This window comes from Thermobia domestica, chromosome 12 (assembly GCF_964235325.1).
Source record: "Thermobia domestica chromosome 12, izTheDome1.hap1.1, whole genome shotgun sequence".
Taxonomy (NCBI): Eukaryota; Metazoa; Arthropoda; class Insecta; order Zygentoma; family Lepismatidae; genus Thermobia; species Thermobia domestica.
In genome coordinates, this window is record NC_137465.1 from 70490198 (window position 1) to 70509903 (window position 19706).

The 19706-nt window shown below is 38.1% G+C and overlaps 1 protein-coding gene and 1 pseudogene across 1 annotated transcript; both read right to left on the reverse strand.

Annotated features, from left to right (window-relative positions):
- Positions 1 to 5602: 5602 nt before the first annotated feature.
- Positions 5603 to 7330, reverse strand: LOC145666505 (tubulin alpha-1 chain-like). The gene has a single exon (XM_081733775.1). The coding sequence runs from the start codon at positions 7191 to 7193 to the stop codon at positions 5844 to 5846; it is 1350 nt and encodes a 449-aa protein (XP_081589901.1). The 5' UTR covers positions 7194 to 7330; the 3' UTR covers positions 5603 to 5843.
- Positions 7331 to 8449: 1119 nt separating this feature from the next.
- LOC145665997 (uncharacterized) lies at positions 8450 to 9497 on the reverse strand (annotated as a pseudogene).
- Positions 9498 to 19706: the final 10209 nt, after the last annotated feature.

Below are 19706 nucleotides of genomic sequence, written 5' to 3' on the forward strand. Positions count from 1 at the left end.
ATAAGTGCTTTCAATGTAAGTCTAATATGGACAGTCTTATTTTGTACTCCGAAGCAGCATAACTTTAATCATACATTTTTGCTGTACGCTGAAACCTTGTCCAGGTATGAGAGGAGTTAGTAATTGTCTGCTGGGGGGGCAGACCTTTTGACTGTTGGGGGACACGGTAAAAACACAAATGAGAATTGAAGGGTCTTATAAGTGGCATTTTTATTTCTTGTCAAAAAGTTGAGGGGGCAATGTCCCCATAACTCCGCCCATGTGTCCATATCTCCCTTACATTGCTGAACTGGAGTCATATGTGAAAGATCTTGTCCAACAGGTAGGTCCAACTGGCCACTGGCCAATTGTATAGTGGCCATATGTTAATATCGGTACGAAAATGTTTAGCATTCTATTAGGGATTGATTACCACTAATATAATCTTTCTATGACTTACCACTCCCGTGATATTGGCCAAAAAATGGCCAATTTCTAGATATTTAAGGAGCCATAGCTCGGGAACCATAAGCTGTAGAGAGATTATATTGATGTTGATCAATACCTAAATGGTAAATATTTTGGTACCAAATAGTAACCAGTGGCCACTGGTTTGGCCACTGGCCAATTATATAGTGGCCATCTATTAATATCGGTACGAAATGTTTAACTTTTATTAAGGATAGATTAACACTAATATCATCTCTCTATGATTTATCTTTCCCGTGATATTGGCCAAAAAATTACGAATTTCTAGATATTTAACAAGGATGTTATAAAATAGAGGATCTGCCCATACAACAAAATCGTGAAGCCCTACGTCACAGCTTCGCCACACCTACTCTGCCCACTCCGCGCCACTAAGATCGCAACATTTCGAGCCAACAATCATGGCGGAAACGAGAGAAGCCAATCAGACGTGCCGGCTCATACGGTGCTCGATTGTTTTTCGGCTTCACTGAGTTCATATGATGAAGATACATATGGGCAGATCCTCTATTTTATAACATCCTTGATATTTAAGGAGCCATAGCTCGTCATTTGTTAGATGCGGAAGCGTTGCCACAATGAATTATTTCACAGGCTTCACTGTGCACTGTCTTGTTAGCCATTCTAAGTAGCCTACGATCTTCATTCGTCAAAACCAAACGACTGAATGACAAATTGGCAACACCGCTGAGGTCATTCACTTCTTTTCCGTACGCAAAGGTAGAGTTTCCTCCGTCATAGGGCGGCGGGGGTGGGGCCGAAATATAGTTCGCATGGTTTCCGAGGGCACACCTGAGATAGACAGGCTCTAGTGTTAATAGTTTTATACGTAAGTCAGGCTAGTAGGAAATAGCAGAGGTAAACATCAATAGACATGTACCGATTCTCAACATCATTTGCAAGTAGTTGATATACATGCTTCCGCTCCAATGTTACGGCATAGGTTAGGTTACATATTAACTTTTTACGTGTACAGTAATTTGACAATGAAATAAGCACGCTTAGTCGTATTTAGATTACATTCAGCCTCCCTCTGTAAACATAAACAACATAATAACCTTTGACACCGGGTTTATCAAAAGTCTGGGGCCATAGACCAGATCACTTATGAGTAAAGATGTGAAGAAATGAAAAGAGTGGAAAGCTGTTGTAAATATTGGTGGCTTTTCAATCTAAATTGGGGATTTTTTCAATTGTATCAGCCCTTTGGGCTCCACACTGGTAAAGGTTTCTATGTTACATGGAAAATCAATCTTTCTAGTTCAGCAGGCTCCTCGAACAGACCGTAAAGTCACGCAAAAATAACATAAGGGACGTGCACATCATGAGAGAAAACCTAGAGCATCTAAAGTCCGTTTCCCAACAATGCTCTGTTGTTCGTATGGTAACAGCCCAAGGAAATAGTCTGCGGAACTATAGATATACCACATTGACTTGACACCTAGTCTTCCGTTCCAAGCACTGCTATCGGCTGAAGGAATTCCACTCCCTTTCTCTAAGGCTCTCTCGCTTAGCAACAGCCGAACCCTTATTGGCTCAACGCGAAGATGTGAGCTTTAGTTCGCATTTTTGCCTCGACTTAATACATTTTGGCAGCACTATAGCAACGTTACTTTTTCGTTTAACATATGGCACCTTACCAGTTTGCAACGAGAATGCAAACTGAAAGGGCACTGTAGACAGCAGTAATTACGTGGTGAGAGGTGTATTTGCTCAATTTTAGTGTGCCCAGGTATCTGAAATGTGCCTTGTCGCCGTCGTCCAAAGTTGGTCTCATTATTGGATGGATTGTAGCCATGGTGAGGCGAATATGGGATTAGTGGCTAGATCGAATCATACAAGAGCTCCATACACCACCAACCAGGAGAACACAATCCTGTTCGATCATTATTGCAGTTCATATGACCAATCATAAACACTTTGCAACAATGTGGGAGTGTTGTACAGCGAAGAATGTTAGTATGTCCAAAGTTATTGTCGCATGTCTATAAATATGTCGTCGTTGAAATATAATTTGATAAAGAATTCGCCCGGTATTTCTTATAATGTTAGTATGTGTATAATCGACAAATGCATGTATGTGGCAAATTTCATGTCAAAAGAGCAATAAATAAGAACAATAAAACGAAAAATAAAACTTTCTTGTCCATTTAGCAACATTTTGTTTTACTCACTCTAATTTTCGTATTTATAATTCTTTTCCTATGAAATTTACCACAAATATACATTTCCCGATTATACACATAGTATCAGTGTTAAAAGTACCCTGCAAAATCATTATCAAATTATATTCTTACAAGGACACAGTTATAGATATGCGACAATCATTTTGGACATGAGTGTACCATTCGACGTCGTCTTGAGTGTCGTGGTACTATTCACAGCACCCATTCTTGCGGCCATATTTAACTAAACACCATTGACATCTGCGACTAGAATAGTGCGTAGAACATTGCGTACAAATGTCATTACATCAAATTATTAGTTGAATTTAGCAATGGGCAATAAATCAACATGCGAGATCTAAGTTGTGTTCTTTGTCAGATGCAATCCTATCTATTGAATTTCTGTTATGTCAAGATTGCTTAGTGAAGGAAACAAAGTATAATATATACCACATTGGCCTGAATATTTTATACGATATTTTTAGTATAAAACAGTCTGGTAAAAAAGAAAAAAATCGTATAATCCCAGCCTATGGCTTTACACTAGAAAATGTTAATTTCATACCACATAGGACTATACTATTTGTATCACTCTCCCGAAAACGTGCTGTCCGTTGCGTGACTCATCAAGGTCAGTCGAGACTTACGCAGAAAATAGGTATTGGTTTTATTGGCATCTAAAGTTTGCTAATTAAGGCACTGTATTTTCAGGGGACATTCTAGTCAATCCGAGTATACTTTCCATAATTACCAAAAGAAGGTTCAGTAAAGGTTGAGATTTACATCTTTAAAATAGCTTTAAATTGATAAATTTTTCGTATAACATGTCCTATTATTTTAAAGTGTATTTTTTATTATGGCTACCAATTAAAATAATTTAAAATTGTGTGCTGTCTTGCCTAGCCAATACTAAAATCGTATCGTCTACAACCTTTTTTTATTTAAGGTCACTCTTCAACTCCGGGATTTATTATACACAGTTCTTACCAGTGGCGTAGGGAAGGAGAAGGCCCAGGGAGGCCAAGCCCTCCGAAGGGTTCCAACAATGTATTTTGGTACTTTGATGTTTGTAATTTTTTTTCTCGGAAGGAGCAGCAATTGCCCTCCATATACAATATTCCAAAACAAAATATGTCACTAAACAGTTCCTAGACAAGCTGTATTCGCCAACATCGTCTTTATTCTTTAAACATGCTTGCATTTTACTTCGGGGGTATGGAAATCGGGTTTCCCAGGATGTACAAAGGAAGAAAGGAAAGAGAGTGAGGCCTATATTCGTATAGTGACCTTGAAGTTATTGTTTTAGTGTTTGACATAGCAATGACCACAGTTTTCACGTATCTTCTTTGAGCCAAAACCTTTGCAGACTAAGTTTGTGGCTATTTGAGAATACGTTTTTCAAGCGTTACTCCCTAGAGCGAACGCGACCAAGGTGGCTATTTGGTAACTTAACTTTCGCCAGAGTTATAAATCATACTGTGAGCCAGTAAGGGTTTCCACTTTTTTTTTTTTTTTTTTTTTTTTGTCAAGACCAGGTCTATAATAGCAGAGTTCCAGTACTCTGCACAAAACATATTCAAAGCAGCTGTTTCTTGCTAAAATCCTTTTGCCTGGCAACATGTCTTTCCCTTTTTTCCTTCCTTTTGAAATCTTTTAAAGAGCAGGCGCTCTATTGTTCCGAAACGCACAAAATACGCTCGAGCTGACGTTTTCTCCGCGTTTGTAATTAGCCATCCACATTTAAATACATGGTCAGCGTATTCCAAGCGTACGCATGAGCAATAAAAACGCTTTGCAAACGCTACAAATAGCCGGGGACTAAGCCAGGCAATACTGAGAAGAATCAGTTCCTTTCTAACCATAAAAGGAGGTTCCGAAAAAAAAAAAAAAAAAACTTTACCTTAGTTGAAGGGTTAAGAGGAAATGGACATATTGGTGGCCAAGAAATCATTGACCTCGACAAAAATAACAAAACACGTGACCTGTCACCGCCTATTTTGAAACATTCACCACCATTCCCAATAGGATAAACTACAACAGGAAACTTTGGTTTTATACAACTCATTTCTAGCCGCAATGGGCATCAAAGAAAGCAATGATCAATGGATTTCGATAAATGCTCAGCAGCTAGTTTCGTTAACCTAACAAGGCAAAAATAGAAAGAAAGAAAGGACGGGTAAAATTAAAGATTTTCCTTTGTTGTTTTCGTTTCACTCAGATGAACAATATTTAAAAAAAAAAATGTTAACCGGAGAGGGTGGAAACGACTTGTAGTGTATGACTATCTCTCAGCAATTTCTGACGTTTGATCAATTAGAGCAGTTCAGAAGAGTTACTTTAGTTAGACGTTCAGAGTGTCGTGATAAGAACTTACTTTGCAATTGCAAAATGTCGCAAGACGTTTTACAAAAATGGTTAAAGCGAAGGAAAAAAAGTGTAAATTTCGGTGAGAAAATGTGCAAACAAAGAGACTTAGAAAACAACGGAGAAAAATCTAAACAAAATATTAATCCACAGAAAAAATCGAAAAACGTTTTAAAAAATGGTGTAGAATGAAAAAAAGTAGTAGTGTTAATTTTGGCGAAGAAAATGTGCAAAAACAACAATCGAGAAACAACGAAGAAATATTTAGAGAAATACTTCACTGAAAGACGTTTATTTAATAAAAACAATAATAATAATAATAATTATTGTTATTATTAAAAGTATAATTCTAGGGAAACAAACGCATATATATGTATATGAACACTAAGCCCGCCCCAAACAAAAATCCTGGCTACGCTACTGGTTCTTACCGTTTAACTTGGATTCCTCTTGGGTCCCAACCTAGAACACTTGCACTGAAAGTTTGCGTGCCAACTATTGCACTATGCTACACTAAGCTTCATATATTATATTAAATGGGAAGGGATGTTGATTCATAAAATTGGACATTTTTTTAAAGAACGTAACTACTAAAAATCAAACACTTTTTCTAGAGTAACTGCAATAATTTATTTTCAAGTTATACAAGAAAACGTGTTTTAAATGGAATGTTACGAACATATTAATATTTATTAGTTTTCTTTGTTATTATAGGACCATTACTAAATTTTCGCGTATTTTAAGCAAATATATTCTCGGCTCAATTTGTCTATGGATCTTCGTATATCAAAAGCAAGTATAAATAATAAATAAACATAATCGTAAAATATAAATAATAATAAATTATTATTCTTCTTCGCCCTCTCCTTCAGCGTTGGCAGAATCCATCCCAACTTCCTCGTAGTCTTTCTCCAATGCTGATAAATCTTCTCTGGCTTCCGTGAATTCACCTTCTTCCATACCTTCTCCAACGTACCAGTGGATGAAAGCTCTCTTGGCAAACATTAGATCGAACTTGTAATTAAGCCGGCTCCAAGCTTCAGCAATTGCAGTGGTATTGCTCATCATGCATACAGCTCTTTGGACTTTGGCTAAGTCACCCCCTGGCACAACAGTTGGGGGTTGATAGTTGATTCCAACTTTGAATCCTGTAGGGCACCAATCTACGAATTGAATTGAGCGTTTCGTTTTAATTGTCGCAATTGCAGCATTGACATCCTTTGGGACAACATCTCCTCTATACAACAGACAACATGCCATGTATTTTCCATGTCGAGGATCACACTTCACTAGTTGATTTGCAGGTTCAAAACAAGCATTTGTAATATCGGAAACGCTGGTTTGTTCGTGGTATGCTTTTTCGGCCGATATTACAGGTGCATAGGTTGCCAAAGGGAAATGGATTCTAGGGTAAGGAACCAAATTAGTTTGAAATTCCGTTAAATCGACATTCAAAGCGCCATCGAAACGGAGAGAGGCAGTTATTGAAGATACGACTTGACCAATTAATCTGTTCAAATTTGTATATGTTGGTCTTTCGATGTCCAGATTTCGTCTGCAAACGTCATAGCTAGCTTCGTTATCTACCATAAACGCACAATCTGAATGTTCTAGAGTGGTGTGCGTAATCAGAATGGAGTTGTATGGCTCTACGACGGCTGTTGAAATCTGCGGAGCTGGATAAATGGAAAATTCCAGTTTGCTTTTTTTGCCGTAATCAACAGATAACCTCTCCATCAATAATGAAGTGAACCCTGAACCTGTTCCTCCTCCAAAAGAATGGAAAATAAGAAACCCTTGAAGCCCAGTGCATTGATCAGCAAGTTTACGGATTCTATCCAGCACCAAATCAACTATCTCTTTGCCTATTGTGTAATGACCTCTCGCATAATTATTTGCTGCATCTTCCTTACCAGTTATCAGTTGTTCAGGGTGAAACAGCATTCTGTAGGTTCCTGTTCGAACCTCATCAACTACAGTTGGCTCCAGGTCTACCATTACTGCTCTAGGAACATGTTTGCCAGCTCCCGTCTCAGTGAAAAATGTGTTAAAGCTGTCATCGCCACCGCCAAGAATTTTGTCAGAAGGCATTTGTCCATCAGGTTGAATTCCATGTTCCAAGCAATATAGCTCCCAGCAAGCATTTCCCATCTGGACACCAGCTTGACCAAGATGAACCGAAATACATTCACGCATTTTGCTAGTCTAATTAGATGAAGATCCAAATCCCACAAATCAATACTACCTTCCTTGGTTATATAAATGCTAAACTTATCCTAAGTTAAATTCCTAAAGTTAGATAATGACTACGGTAACTACTGAAACAATCTCTCGAATAATATTGTTTCTTTAAATTGTTAATTGTAAAACAATGGTCAAACAATTAATAGAAAATTGTTAAGAATTCAGAAATTCAATATCGAATTTAATATTTAGTATAATGATAATATAGGAGAAATGACAATACTCTCAATCATGTTAATCTATCTCAGAAATCTACGAGGAGAGACAAAGGCTTTCTGTTGTGACCTAAAAGTTCTCACAATATAATACAGTTTTAATAATTAAGTTCAGTAAGCACTGCTACTGCATTTACATACACAGCAAAAACTGATGGCGTTACTACAATCCAATTTTTAACACAAGGCAGTGGTTCCAGCTTGAGTACCACTTTAGGGCTTAGATGTTGTGGTTAACATACACCTAGTGTTAGGTTTGCAGTGTGAAAGTTATAGCGCGGTGGTGTTAAAGAGCGGGTGGTCGAACGAAGAAAAGCGAAATCAAGAACATTACCACGATGTTATTTCAATACATATCCTGCGTTAGTAACACCCAATCTGATGTTTAACTCTATAGTCCGTCAGTGATCTGCCAAACCTTTTGGTTGCTAAGAACAATTACTTAGTAAAACGATCACAACTCATTTAAAATCCTGTGTGTCAGAGAAAAATATTCATATTATAATTTTAGGGTGCGCCCTATCTTGCAGGTATGAAAAATATCTAAGTAACTAACATTTAGTATTAGTTTTTATTTTCGCGATGAACAACACTCCACGCGCCATACTTGATATATACCACGTAACGAACAACGTGTTATATTTTCCACAATCTTTCAGAAAATAGTTTTGTGAGCTAACGAATATTTTTAATAAACTTTGCATTAGCAGAAATGCTGTCATTTATTTTCATATTTGTTACTTTCACCTTACGTTTGCTACACTTCAAATAAAAGTAACGATACACAATAAATGAAGTGTTTATGAACGATCATGTTTTAAGAAATATAATGTACTGCATTCAAATATTTTTGTTTTGAAACTATGGAAAGTGTGGACGTACATTCTTCTTCTTACACTTGTTCTAGGTGTACAGGGTTCATCATGAAAGTAACGAGCATTGCTTTAGAAAAACGGTTTTATTGTTCCGATTGTTACAAATCTTTAAAATTCCTCAAAATACGCTCCTTCTGCATCGATATACTTCTGGAGACGTGTTCTCCACGCCTGGAAAGCATCTTTAAAGTCCTCGGCTGGAATGGCTTTTAAAAACCTTGTAACATGGGCTTGAATGTTCTGCACGGAGTCCCAATGTTTTCCTTTGAGGCGTCTCTTCAAACGGGGAAACGAAAGAAGTCACTAGGAGCCAGGTCAGGACTATTGGGGGACAACTGGGGTTCTGCTCCGAACCAGGAAGTCGACGACGGTGAAGGCGGTGTGACTTGGTGCATTGTCGTGGTGGAGTTTCATTGAGTCTTTGATATTACTTCGAACGCAGGCGACCCTGCGTTTCAGTCTCTTGAGAACTTGTAGATAAAATCCTGCATTGACAGGTTGTCCTGGTGGCACAAACTCGAAATGGATGATTCCTCGAACGTCGAAGAAGACAATGAGCATGGTTTTGATTCGGGATTTGCTCATGCGCACCTTTTTGGGGCCGGGGGAAGATGAGGTGTGCCACTCTGCACTCTGCCTTTTGGATTCATCTCCAGGATTCGTCTCCAGTTACGACCGAGTCTAAAAAGTCCGGATCACTTTCACATAATGCCAACAACTCCTTGCAGCACAAAACTCGAAGTTCTTTTTGTTCGTTCGTCAACACCTTCGGCACAAGCTTCGTACAGACCTTTCGCATTTGCAGGTCCTCGGTCACTATCCCATGTACCGCAGGGTGTCCGCGATTTGTTGAATGCTCACACGCCGGTCTGAGCGCAACACTTCACGCACACGGTTAACGTTGTCGTCTGTCCTGGCCGTTGTTGGGCGTCCAGAACGGAGCTCGTCGGCGACCTCCTCCCGACCTTTTTTGAACGACTTGTGCCATTTTTCGACCTGGGATCTTGACAAACACTCCTGTTTGTAGGCCTCTTTCAGCATCTGGTAAGTTTCCGTAGCATTCTTACCCAACTTGACGCAAAATTTTATGGCGTAGCGTTGTTCGAGCGAACCCTCCATCGCGCCGTGTTACAACTTGTAAAAACGTGCTTCAAGCGGATCGACATCCACACGCTGTTACTGCTCGCAGCAGACTGACTCCGGGCGCGTTTGGAAGCACAGCCCACCCACTACTTTCTCCGCGCCGGCAGCGCGTGCTGCGGTGGATTGTTGAGTAAGGGTAGCATCATGCTCATTACTTTCATAATGAACCCTGAATTTCAACCAATAGAGACTATTCAAAGTGATACATACAAGTGAGGATCATTTGACACCGCTTTCCTTTTCCGATGCTCTTCTTTAATTTAGATTTGTTGCCGTATCACAAAATCGAAGTCCATGATTTTTCTCTTCTCCTCGACTAAGCCCTATATTTCGTTCGTCTTAACCACTTATACATAATTTATGCCAGATACTTTATTTTCCCACAAAATATTCACTACTAAATTAATAGATACTTTATTTTCCCACAAAATATTCACTACTAAATTAATAATTAATTTACTGGAATATATGAATTACAAATCTTACCACAATAAAGAATCATTTTATACAAAACTCTACACAGGCCAGTGGTTACAGCATAACTATCACATTAGCGTTTATTTTAATACCAAGTATCAGATGTTACAGTTAACACATACCTAATGTTACCGGTTTGGGTAGTGTTGCCAGCTTCCTTTTTCTTTTCAACTGGACACAAGTCATAATTCAAAACCTATCCCAACTACATTTAAGTAAAATACTAAAAAATGAATAAGGATATTACCATGAACAATGTATTTCCTATTGTTTTTTCTATGTAATAGGTTATAATAGGTTATAATATAGTCCTAATTATTACAAATAGGTTATAATACAGTTTGCCTATAATGAATAATTACATTAACAACAATAAAAATACTTAGGAAATGAAATTTCTAGTTCCACGGTCATCCTCTTTAGGCTCAATAGATTGATGATTAATAAAATTCAAAGAATTGGTCGAATGATATGGGAGGAAACAGAAGATCTTCGAGAAAAGACGTGGAGACAATATTGTTTCGTACGAACTCACACGCACTACTGAGATCGAACTACGTACTCCTAGCACCGTAAGTGAGTCCTTTACTACTGAGCCACTGTGCCCCCAGAAATATTTACGTTTTCACTATAACTGTCACATTCTTTTTTGTTTTGAGTAGTTTTTCTGTGAATTAAATTTAGGAGCTATGTTTATGTTATTTCAAAGAATTATGGGATTATTGACAAAGGACATCATAGTTTATCCCCTCAAATATACAAAACAATTAATTTTATATATTACTTGATACTTTGGCTACTAAAATGAATACATTTCTTTCTTGTAGTCCAACATCACAACCAACTTTTAAATGTTTACAATGCAGTGAGCAGCTAAAAAAAAGAAATACTAAGTATATTGCTTAAAGTCTTGTATTTTAAATTTAATTAGCTAAAAGGGGGAAATTTTACTCTGTTTTTTTTTTTTTTTTTTTTTAACATTTTGTAACGAAACTTGTTTGAAAATAGTACTCTTAGTATAACAGCTTTCGTCGCTGTCTAATCAGATTCAGATTGTTATTTCTTTTATACAAATATATGTTTCTATTTTGATTTTGCAGTCAAGAAACTGTTTAAATCTTTTATCTTATGATAATCTGAAAGTTCAATACGCGACATGGAAAGATCGAAATATAGTAAAAGTTCAGCCATAATCATTTCTGTTTGAATTTTATTTCTCCTGTCACTCCAAATGAGTTACATCCTGCTGAAAATACTTTTTACTTAAGCTTTGTTTGGGGGAATACTAAATATGTGTTGCACTATGTTAATTAAATTCGGATTCCAGCCACTGGAGAAAAAACATTTTCTATCTTTCACAGACATAATATAAGTATTGTGTTTATGAATAAAAACCATTAGGACACATTGAATTCTGTCTGCATAGCTCAGAGAACAACTAATCATCCTCAACAATTCCTAGCTTATGTGTCACATTTACTGCTTTCTCTAAGTCAATATTTTCTAGATTGAATGGTTTACAAATGGAATAAACGGATGACTGTATTGTATAATCAAACTACTGCTCTAGGTACTGAAAAATTCGTTCATAAGATGATAAGACTTCTCTCTTCAATCTTAGTTGATCTACCACAGCTAGGTTATGTAGGAAGTTGTTTGCTTTGAAGAAATAAAGGAAGCACTTATCTCTTTGATTCGCCAATCGAATTAAATATTCTAGAGAAGGTGGACATCAGTAACTTGAATGTGATCATTCTCCACATATAGTGCTGTTAATATTAATCAAAATTTAAACAAAGTATAGATAAGATTCAGAAAGACCTTGGCACGATCATTTTCGTTTCTTCCACAGATTGAAAAAGATAATCAACAGTCTTGAGCATTCCCTTGATGAGAATAGAATTTCAGGATGAGCAAACAAACCCGAACTCTGTCTTTAGCCGGAAAGAATGTCACAAGTTTGAACATTCTTTAACATTCTTTAACATATGGACATTCTTTAACCTACTCTGCAATATCGCAAGATTAACAGTGTTGCCAACCCAACATAAAGTTGTATTTTTGAAATAGCACTATGTCAGGTTATTATACACGATCCGAACCACATGGTCTCTCACTGAAAATCGAACCTGGGTATTAGTTACAAACTAAGGACGCTATTATACAAACATCCAAATTTTGGAAGTCTCTACAAGAGTAATAATGTAAATGAGAAGTACGTGTCAACTCTCATCGGAAATACCTCACTGTCATATACTATGATCATGATATAACTTATAAGTAGGAACGAAGTTAAAAGGGACTGAAAATTTGACGTTCTTGGAAAGGTTTTATTTGGAAAACTACTTAGGTAAGTTCATTTTGATTTGATTTAATCGCCCCTTTCAGCAGCGAGGCTATATGAGACGTGTTCCTACAGCTTAACGTAGGATCCGAATCGAACCCAAGTCTTCGTCAGGAATCAAACCGGGGTCTTCCATGCTAAAGAAGCGTATGCTAACCACTTACTATCAGGGAATTCATGCTTACATAGATATCACTTTCAAGTACATAGATGGTATTCAATAATCGTAAAGATCATAATGCCGGTTACAGCAATTTGACATCTCAATTTGTTCCAGATATGAAAAAAATGAGTAGAGACTGACGTGACTAGACACATGAATAGACATAAATACTGCTTAAAATGGCGTAGTTGTGAGATTTTTTAAAAAAGTGTTTCTTTTGTCAGCTTTGATAATATTACAGCAACAGTTTTTCGCAGTTGCCATTACAACAAGTTCTCACAATTTCATAGCTTTTAAGCGATGTTGCTAACTTTAAGAAGGTTCATCAAATCTCCGGAATGGGTTCAGATATCAAATTTGTAAATGACATTACGATCTTGACCGAAAGCCCATGGCTGCATTTGATAATAGGGAAGATATATATTACAGTACTTTTACCAAAACTAAAAATTCCTGACAGTGACATACTCCTGACAGTAATACACATTAATATTGATTTGTATAATGACCCAAGTGAACTTTGTGGTGGACAAACACCGTGTGCATGGGTTTTCTCGGGGTTCTCCCGTTTCCTCCCACTTAAATAATTCCATTCATTTCTCATCATCACCTTCTCGTTTAGCCAGCTGGCATAACTGTGGGACGTAAAACTGAAAGATTTAATTTTTTCCTAACAATGACCCACTTATTACTTCTATGAACGACATAACTCATGGGCACGATATTGTCCACTACAAACTTATTTGTCTCTAGGATCGAACCAGGAATACCTAGCACCAAAGGTGAGCTCTCTACCACTGAGCCATCGCGCCCTCCAAACAAACTGTCAGAGGGAGTTTGGATAAAAAGAAAAACACCGAGGCCAGAACTTTGCGGCGGAAATCTCGAGGCCCAAAATCTTGCCTGGCCGAAACCTCGCCACCTAAAACTTCGCGGGATAAAATCTCTCCGGTCCAAAGTCTCAGGGGTCCAATATCTTGCCTGACTAAAACATCGCCGTCGAAAAACTCGCGTCCCAAAACCTCGCCTGTCCAAAACCTCGCCTGTCCAAAACCTCGCGGTACTAAATCTCGTGACACAGAATCGCGCAGAACGTAATCTCGCCTAGGAAAAGTATAAAACCTCGTCACAACGATTTCTTAGATGTTGAATGTTATATATATATACAGTCGTCATAATTATGCGTTTCTGACCAAAATAGCAGATAAACTTGCTTTCTTCTTGTATTGAGGACCTGAACACGTATGTGAAGTTTGTCGGTTATTTTATTCACTGTAGTCACCCTATGACCAACTTCACTAATTACCTTTAATTATCCCTATCACCATAAATAAGGGTTTCCGACCGAAGTCGAAGATATTTTTTTTCTTGTATTGAGGTCCTGAACACGTATGTGAAATTTGTAGGTTGTTCCATTCAGTGTAGTAACTCAAGACTTCAAATCCAAGTAGGGGTGCGCACGAGACGGGACGAGACAGAATTTTCCAAACAAAATTCGAGTCGAAACATCACTTTTACAGTACATTTTCTAGACGATACAACCTCAAATCTTGTCTCGTGTGCACCCTCAAATATAAGGATTGGAGATTGTGGATTTCTTTCGCATGTTTATGCCCATTCATTTTAAACTCGTCAATATTTTCACGCTTCTAATCTCTAAACATGTTACTTAAGTCTATTATTATTATTATTATTATTATTATTATTATTATTATTATTATTATTATTATTATTATTATTATTATTATTATTATTATTATTATTATTACTGTTATTCGTAATATGGAATTGCATATTAAGAAACTTATTTGATAAATTTTATGGAAAGGTTTCATCCTGCAAGGGGTTTGGCTAAACGAGATCTTGGGCTGCGAGGTTTTGGCTACGCGAGATTCTGGCTAGGCGAGATTTTAGCCCGCGGGGTTTTGGCGACGAGATTTTAAACTTGTGGAGTTTTGGGCGACGAGGTTTTGAGTATAGGAGGTTTGGGTCATGCTTTGTTTTAGTCAGGCGTGATATTGCCTCGGGAAGATTTTGGCTAGCGAGGTTTTTTCCCGGCGAGATTTTGTCTCGTGAGGTTTTGGGCGGCGATGTTTTAGCCACGCGAGGTTTTGACCCACGAAATTTTTGGCGGCGATGTTTCGACCGTGAGATTTTGTTCGTATCCCGTCAGAGGGGTGAAGTAGGACCCTCAGACTTTCATTTGGAAACTACGCAATGAAGCAACACAGTGAAACCGCAGAGAGCATTCAGTTGGAAATAGCTTTCATACAAAGTGCGAGAGAATTGCTGGAATGAAAATGTAAAAGGAACCCCATGTACACGATGTTGTCGATAATTTCATTTGATCCTAAGATCGAAAGAGGAGTTCGTAGCGCGCTAGAGGCGAGAGCTTTACCAGTAAGCCATCATGCCCTCAAGATATATTTTCAGTGGGGGTGAGGTTTCTCCTCACACTTCCATTTTGACTCAGTAGACAAGGAAGCATCACACTGACGTCACAGAACATTCAGTTGAAACTGACTGTTATGAAGGATGTGAATGATAATGACCAAATTGCTAGAATAAACGTATATCATAAGTGTAACGCACATTCACAGTGGCATACATATACAAAAGGTCGGTCCACATTTATGGAAACGAAGTGGAACGTCCGCCAGGGGCGCTAGAATCGGATAGACAGTAAGCCCAGCAGAGCAATCGAAAACAGTTGTGTGGAGAATTCGGTAGCAGGAGGTGAAGTGCTCCGAGTGTAAAATGCCTCCAAAAGTGACTCCATTCTGGGAGAGATACATCACTACTCTTTCCGACATCGGATACAGCTACAATGCAACTGTGAAACAGTGTTCGTCTAAGGGCTTCACCATTTCCAAGAAGGGTATTGCCAGTATACTCAAACGCAACAAAAATGCACAGCCAGAGGAAGCACAGTGGCACGAAAACAACACCCCCATCCCAAACGTACAATGGATGTGGTTCGACAAATGCAGAAGTTGGTGACCCAGGAGAATCCGCCGCCACAAAGACACATTGCCAGAAGTGTTAGAAGATCCAAATCAACTGTGCAGAGGGTAATCAACCAGGATTTACACCTGCAAGTGAAGCATAAGCCACGTGTTCACACATTCACACCAAACACATTCAGGAACGCAGGATCCATTGCAAACGGCTCTATGAACGGTATTTAGCGAGTGACAAATAGAAATATATGATCACGTTAGACGAGGCCTTTATCTATTTGTCAAACTGTAAGCGGATTCGAGCCATTTACTATCATCCAAAGGATGGCAAGGACCATGCCAATTGGGTCCGCACGTGCTGCGAAAGTTTTCCCCGTGGCTTCATGGTGGCTGAAGGTTTTTGCCATAAAGGGAAATTTATCCTGCATAGAATTACACAAAATGTGAAAATTAATGCAGCATACTATCAACAACATGTTCTGGAGCCATTATACCGGCACCATATTCCGTCATTGTATGGTGCTGAAGTGTCGAAAGTCTTCATTCATCAAGACAAACCAGCCAGCCTCACGGCTCGAACAACTGTGATATACGGCCCGCAAAGCGTGTGAAACTGGAATCCATGCTATCCCATATTCAGACATCTCTGTCAAGTTTCCCGACGCTGAACCAATGGACATTTGTGCTTTCAGGTGTTTGAAGCGAGCGAGTTCCTTATGTCGCCCACGCACATTGACTGGTTTGTGGGAAGTTTGCAAGGAGGAGTGGTCCAAACTTGATCAGATTTCTCTGAACCTACTCTAATGAAAACTTCGGTGTCGGGCTATAGTTTATAGCTAGGGTCGTCATATCGACCACAATCGCTGGTGGAAATATGGCTTTACACCCTAGCGTAGGGGACACAAAATTGTTTCCATAAATGTTGACCACCCTTCCGTATTCCTAGGAAAAACACACATATTATTTCTTCCAAAACTAAAAACTTAACAGTTACATATACTACTAACAGTAACGCACATTGCCAGTAACACGAGCACTACTAACAGTGACGACATATTACTTATACCAACCAGAAAGTCTGCGGGCACGATTTGTCTACCACAAACTCCGGCATGAAACCAAAAATCCCTAGCACCAGAGGTGAGCGATGTACGATTGAGCCACTGTGATTTCCAGACATACTTTAAGAGGGGCAAGGTTCTCTCTCACAATTTCGTTTAACCCCGTGGACAAGAAAACAGCAAACTGTGACTCACAGAACATTTAGTTGGAAATAACTGTTATACAGGGTGTGAATGATAATGAAAGATTGATAGAATTAGAAGATGGAAATTGATGTGAGAACCTGTAGAAAATTCACGTCACGATATAGTCCATCACAACTGGATCGAACCATTAACCCTTAAAACCATCAACGAGGGCACTACCATTGAGCCAACGCACCAACTATGCATTCTCTCGGAGGAGGCGACGATACCCATCAGTTTCATTTTTACTCCGTGGACAAGGAAACATCAAACTGTGACGTCACGGACCATTCAGTTGCATATGACTCTTGTAAAGGGTGTGATCGAATTGGTGGAATGAACATATGGAAAGAAGCGAAAGAACCCCGGGACATGATATCGTCAATCACAAACCCATTTACCTCTGGAATAGAGCCGTAGCCTGGGGGGAAGGAAGCGATCACTGCTCAGGGCGCTGATGGCAAGGGGGCGCCGAACGAGCAATAAGAAAGAAAAAGTGTTGAAAATGAGTAAATGACGCGTTGCTCCGAAAAAGTATTGGCGCCCTATTAAATCAATATTGTTGTCGGTTTCAAAGAAATAGATTTGTTAAAAATTTTATTGCTCGCTACGCTCGCAATCCAAACGTTTCAATAAGAGTAAGAACAAGTTTTTACTTATTACTTAAAGACAGTTATTATATATGATTTCTTAAATAACGATGTGATATACATACCACCAAGCAATGACTTACAGTGTACGCAGGAGCGCTTTCAAAATCAGAAACGGTCAAAGTCTGAAACACGTGTTCAGCGTTTTGACGGTGATGGGTAGGGAACGGATTTTTAGGTAAATGAATGTTCTTTCTGCAGTGAGATAGAGGCCCTTTCTTTTGCCAAAATGTTGATCATATCCTTTTATGTCACCATAGCAAATTTTATTTCACATTGAAACACATATTTTCTAGTTTTTCGTATGTAAATACATATTTTAAGTATTTTCATTTTAACAACACAAAATACCTCATTGAGTTCTGCTCATCGAAATATTCGAAAGAAAAAGTGCTTATTTTCCCACACCTCTTTTATATCGAATGTGTCAGATTTGTTTTGTCTTTGAGCACGTTGACTGGAAGACTTCTGGCACCTTACTTTAGTCTACACGTAAAGTCCTGATATGGGAAATTCTACGCAGCCACAAGCCAGTTAGAACATTGCAATGATTTGAATCCACGGCGTGTCTTTTCATTTATTGTGTTCTGAGCGGTGCATCAGCACAGTGTGTGTGTTTTCTCGTACTATAAAATGCCCAGTGGCGAAGGGTGATAGTTTCAAGGGGGTAGGCCCAATGTTCCTCTTCTTCTTTTTCTTCTTCTTCTTCTTCTTCTACTACTACTACTACTACTACTACTACCACTACTACTACTACTACTACTACTACTACTACTACTACTACTACTACTACTAATAATAATAATAATAATAATAATAATAATAATAATAATAATAATAATAATAAAATGAAACAGATTAGACCTAAATATTTTAGTACAGAAACACAAGAAGAGAAATTCACATAAATTTAACGTAATTGTAGTCCATCGACAGCACTTATTCGATCCGGATCTCAATTTTCATAATGAAATTCACGTATGTGACTCATAGCTGATCTTAATTCGCCGTAATGCAGTTTAATTGTTTTAATTGGGCGTGATTGGGTGGGGAAGATTTATTATCACATTATCTGCGCTTTACAAGAAACATACGCCGCTTTATGCAGAGTCGTTTTAACATATGATTAGCGTCATACTAAAGGCCTGACTACTCCAGGAAACATGTTAGTCGATCTCTTTAGTATGGCACTAATCACGCGTCAGAACGACTCTGCATAAGGCCCATGTTGTTTAGTCTACTTGTACTGAAACAAACTCTGCTTGTAAAATTTCGTCTTTAATTATATTGTTCAAAACACATGACAAGCAGTGATGAAAATTTTCCGATTCATAAAAACATACTCCACTTATTCCTACATCGTTGTTTAGTCGTGATGTGAGGTGGAAAATTTTCTTCTATATTTTTCCGGAAAATTTTCCGTTCTTAACAAATATCAGTGATCAAGTAACAATTCCTCAGTATTCATAAAATTGACTGAGTTCATGTATAAAAATGTTAAAAAGTGAAAGATCGTTTAAAGAATCTGAAAATTTTCATTGTTCAGACAATTTTCAGTACTATGTAGGAACAAGTGGAACAATTTTTCATGAATCAAAAAGTTGTCTGTCCTTACAGTGATGAAAATTTTCGGAAAATGGAATCGGAATGGATAATGGAATCGGAAAATATTCATGACTTTTAATAAATTGAAATTTTAAATAATAGAATGGGATATTTGTACTCTACGAACTCATATTCTCTGCACTTTGCATACACACACACACACACACACACACACACACACACACACACAGAGAGAGAGAGAGAGAGATAGAGAGAGAGAGGAGTTGAATTGAGTTGATCTTGAGTTTAATGTCCCTTTCAGCATCTAGACTATATAAGACGGGACCAACTGATTAACGTGGAATCCGAACTATATGAGCTCCCGCTGGGAATAGAAGCTAGGTTTTCCATGCTAAAGGCGCGTATGCTAACCGCTTAGCAACGAAGGAGCTCGCAGAAGAAGAGAAAGAGAGAAACTCTGTGTAAAATTTTACTTCCCAATTTGAAATTTTAGAAAATTTTCCGGTTGCCGAAAGCTAATTGGAAAATTATAATTTGTTGCTGACTAACTTTCGTCTACAGAAATTCAATTTTGTAGCTCTATGTGCAGTTAAGTATAGTGGAAAATTTTCCACCTAACATCACTATACATAATATTCAAAATTTTCCGGCCTATAAAAAGCTTTCACCACTTGTTTCTACATCGCGATGAAAATTTTCCGATTTATGAAAATTCCTTTCACTTGTTTCTACAGAGCAATAAAACTTTCCGATCCAGAAAAAGTTGTTTTACTTTTTGCTTCAAAATGATCAAAACTTTCTGACTCATAAAAAGTTCTTCAATTT